This window comes from Nanorana parkeri, unplaced genomic scaffold (assembly GCF_000935625.1).
Source record: "Nanorana parkeri isolate BGI_ZX_2015 unplaced genomic scaffold, ASM93562v1 scaffold201, whole genome shotgun sequence".
Classification (NCBI taxonomy): Eukaryota; Metazoa; Chordata; class Amphibia; order Anura; family Dicroglossidae; genus Nanorana; species Nanorana parkeri.
In genome coordinates this window covers 661,826-666,420 of record NW_017306469.1, presented here as the reverse complement: position 1 = coordinate 666,420, position 4,595 = coordinate 661,826, and the positions used below count along the sequence as shown (strand labels likewise).

Below are 4,595 nucleotides of genomic sequence, written 5' to 3'. Positions count from 1 at the left end.
CATCCAAGCTCTGATGAAGGGGGGAGGGGGGGTTGAATTTGTGTACAGCTCCCAAATCCTGTTGGCTGCCAACTCTTGATAGACCCTTTTATTGTGGCAAATGAAAATGTCAGACCCGGACCAATCGCTATGGCTTGGCAGTCTCATCCCTTCTCTCCATACAAGCTGACTCTCTACTGGGGCTCCTCTGGGCAGTAGAGAGCTGCCACACTACAACAATCATCTGACTTCATCAGACGTTCCACCAAGCTTTGAGGCCAGGTCACCACCACTCCAAATTATTAATAAAAACATGAGCGAGGTTCTAACCATTGCCTGTGCCACACAAATGGTTTTATTGCTGTCTGAATCCCTGGTGGAAAAACATTGCTCACTTCCTGTCCTGGTGACAACATAAGAAGCTGATAGCAATAAAGAAAAGAACACAAAAAAATTAAAGGGGAAAAGTTTTCACTCCTCTTTAGAGAAGCCCGTCATGAAAGTTATGTGTGGGATGCTATTGCTGACCTCCTTAAAATGCTATTTGCCTGGCTATCCACCTGATCCTTTGGTTTCAGAGTTCATTATGCCGAACAAGTATTCAGATCAGAAGGCCCGACTTCACTGGCTGAACATTTGTTCTGGGTCAGCGACTCAGAATGTAGTGACATCATGACAGCCAGGCAAATACATTTACAGATCCGTTATTACAACTTTGATATTTCTGTCATGACAGGTTTGCTTTATTACAAATCATGAACCCAAAACATGAATGGTGCGCCTTAAACATAATGACCGAGAGCAGACTTTCCACGTGCATTCAATGATGGCTGGAACTGAGCATTAGTCTGATTCAGGATTGGCTACTCGGCCCATGAATATAATAGCGTTGATTGCGACTTCTCGAATGAACACCAAGAAGGGTCTGTTGGCTTTAAAACTGATCCGTCTAAGTGGGAACGAGCGGCCTGTTATGATGACAGCTGACGAGGCCGCTGCTTCACTGCCTTCCTCATTGACCTGCAGAATAAAAGGGACATCACTATAGAGGTAAGGGCAAGCCTGGATGTAGGAAAGCAACATGGAAAGGGCAGAAAATGGTAAGATGTTACTGTATAGCAGACAGTGGTGGACATAATCAGCCAAAGGGCCCCGGTGCCAATACAGCATTCGGTCATCACACATTCAGTTGATGCCCAAATACAATTCACTATGCATAGAGTATCCTCTCCTCTCTTATGCCGGAATGCCCTCATAGTAATATGCAACTGAGGCCAAACATCGGACATCCCCTTCACCTCCTCAAAAGGTTTTAAGAGGAAATTATGAGGAAATAAATGACTTCTGGGTACAATCAGCAGAGAGAATAAGCTTTGCTGAATGTAGAGCTCTAGTTGTGTGTCATTCAGGGTGGGGGGGGGCTCTACAGAGAGACCACTGTTACTTCAACTGATAGCAGCAGTCCTCTCAGCAGCATGCTGCTGGGTGAGAGATGTATGGCACCAGGAAGCAGCCATACTACTTACAACAGTATGGCTGGATTCACACCACTGAATTGTGGTAGCACGCCTTATGCACATTGGTGCTTTATGGTGCCATTTATTTAAAATAGCACCCCAATACACCTCCACACGAGCTGCCAACACCCCAATGCACCTTCACATGAGCTGCCAACACCCCAATGCACCTTCGCATGAGCTGCCAACACCCCAATGCACCTTCGCATGAGCTGCCAGCCCCCCAATGCACCTACACACAAGCTGCCAACACCCCAGTGCACCTCCACATGAGCTGCCACCACCCCAGTGCACCTCCACATGAGCTGCCACCATCCCAGTGCACCTCCACATGAGCTGCCACCACCCCAGTGCACATACACACGAGCTGCCAACACCCCAGTGCACCTACACACAAGCTGCCAACACCCCAATGTACCTACACACAAGCTGCCAACACCCCAGTGTACCTCAACACGAGCTGTCACCACCCCAGTGCAACTCAACACGAGCTGCCACCACCCCAGTGCACCTCCACATAAGCTGCCAACACCTCAGTGCTCCTCCACATGAGCTGCCACCACCCCAGTGCACCTACACACAAGCTGCCAACACCCCAATGTACCTACACACAAGCTGCCAACACCCCAGTGTACCTCAACACGAGCTGTCACCACCCCAGTGCAACTCAACACGAGCTGCCACCACCCCAGTGCACCTCCACATAAGCTGCCAACACCTCAGTGCTCCTCCACATGAGCTGCCACCACCCCAGTGCACCTACACACAAGCTGCCAACACCCCAATGCACCGTCGCATGAGCTGCCAACACCCCAATGCACCATCGCATGAGCTGCCAACACCCCAATGCACCTACACACGAGCTGCCAACACCCCAATGCACCTCCACGTGAGCTGCCTACACTCCAGTGCACCTCCACATGAGCTGCCAACACCCCAGTGCACCCCCACATGAGCTGCCAACACCCCAGTGCACCTCCACATGAGCTGCCACCACCCCAGTGCACCTACACACAAGCTGCCAACACCCCAATGCACCGTCGCATGAGCTGCCAACACCCCAATGCACCATCGCATGAGCTGCCAACACCCCAATGCACCTACACACGAGCTGCCAACACCCCAATGCACCTCCACGTGAGCTGCCTACACTCCAGTGCACCTCCACATGAGCTGCCAACACCCCAGTGCACCCCCACATGAGCTGCCAACACCCCAATGCACCTCCACATGAGCTGCCACCACCCCAGTGCACCTACACACAAGCTGCCAACACCCCAATGCACCGTCGCATGAGCTGCCAACACCCCAATGCACCATCGCATGAGCTGCCAACACCCCAATGCACCTACACACGAGCTGCCAACACCCCAATGCACCTCCACGTGAGCTGCCTACACTCCAGTGCACCTCCACATGAGCTGCCAACACCCCAGTGCACCCCCACATGAGCTGCCAACACCCCAATGCACCTCCACATGAGCTGCCACCACCCCAGTGCACCTACACACAAGCTGCCAACACCCCAATGCACCGTCGCATGAGCTGCCAACACCCCAATGCACCATCGCATGAGCTGCCAACACCCCAATGCACCTACACACGAGCTGCCAACACCCCAATGCACCTCCACGTGAGCTGCCTACACTCCAGTGCACCTCCACATGAGCTGCCAACACCCCAGTGCACCCCCACATGAGCTGCCAACACCCCAATGCACCTACACACGAGCTTCCTACACTCCAGTGCACCTACACATGAGCTGCCAACACCCATTGCACCTCCACGTGAGCTGCCAACACACCGGAGTGGACAAAAAGATGTTCTTGCACCAGGAAAAAGGGTGCAGGTAAATTTTTCTGTCCACTCTGGTGTGTTGGCAGCTCATTCAAAATGAACAGGCTACCTTAATGAAATGCATGTTAAAGCAAGACACTGAAGCAGACCCAGAACAGCAAAAGGGTTCATATCCCCTCTCCCAATGGGGACTCTAACACTTCCTGACTCTATACACATAAAAGCAAAATTAGCTGGGGTTGGCCTTTAACGTAAATATAAGCTCTGTCTGAGTTCTATGACTAAGCCCATACGGGAATATGAAACGCGTTATGACTGTAAACTTCCTGCAGCCACTTCCTGTCTACATGTACTCCAGCAATGGCATTTCTCAGGGCGGGTTTCCTTATGGTGACAGCGGACCATGCCTGTGCAATGCGAATCGGCACTGCCCCTTGTAGTCTCCATCAGAAGCTGTTGACAGGATGACAGCGCCGGAGCTAATGTGAGATTGTAGTGATTGGGTTTACATAAACTTTAACTTCTATTCAATCATTTCATAATATGGCGGGGAGCCTCCAAAGGTTTGCTGCCATAGTGCAATCAGAGCTTACCTCAAGAAATGCTTTATGGAATGCGTCCGATACATATAAATCTGATCTACCACCAGCAATGATTCCTGCCAGAGCAAAAGAAAAGGAAAATCATACACTCAATCATTTCAGCAATGATTTCAGCTGGTCGCTCTGATTATGTTATTATCATATTTCATATAGAGATATCATATACGGGACACACCTTGTTCCATAGAAAACAGTCCAGTCAAAAATCCGTGTTGATCAAATGCTGTGGAAAAGTCAATGGCAGGATAAACCCCGCCACCGGTATCACTTGTTTGAGACTGTGCAACCCGAGTTAGAAAGGTTAAGCTGGGCTGACACTCCCTTTGAGGGCCCATTCACACTTGTGCATTGCATCGATGTACCTTGGCTCAATGCATGCCAATGCATCTGTTCTGTGTGCGGAATAGTGCAGTGCCATTCATTGTAAATGGCACTCCAACGCATTGTACAGTAGAATGCATTGCATACACTACAGATGCATACCATAGATTGTGCTGCGCCGCAGCTTTAAAAATAGGGTCATGCATGTTTTTTTCGTACGTTGTGGAACAGTGGCAGCCCATTCATAATGGATGAGCTGCCTTAACACAATGCGTGTGTAAAAATGCACATACATGGCAGGCATGCATTAATACACCACAATGGATCACTTCAATGAACCTAGAGTCTGACCCCTTCATAGGATTAGGGCCTAAACTGG

The 4,595-nt window shown here is 50.2% G+C and overlaps 1 protein-coding gene across 1 annotated transcript in view; it reads right to left on the bottom strand.

Moving 5' to 3' along the window:
• Positions 1-777: 777 nt before the first annotated feature.
• SERPINC1 (serpin family C member 1) overlaps positions 778-4,595 on the bottom strand; it is a 13,385-nt gene continuing 9,567 nt past the window's right edge. Inside the window, exons 5-6 of the mRNA XM_018555559.1 lie at positions 3,887-3,951; positions 778-999 (exon numbers count right to left, since the gene is read on the bottom strand). Of these exons, the coding sequence (XP_018411061.1) occupies positions 823-999; positions 3,887-3,951 (242 nt within the window). The 3' untranslated portion in view covers positions 778-822. The remainder of the gene's footprint in view (positions 1,000-3,886; positions 3,952-4,595) is intronic.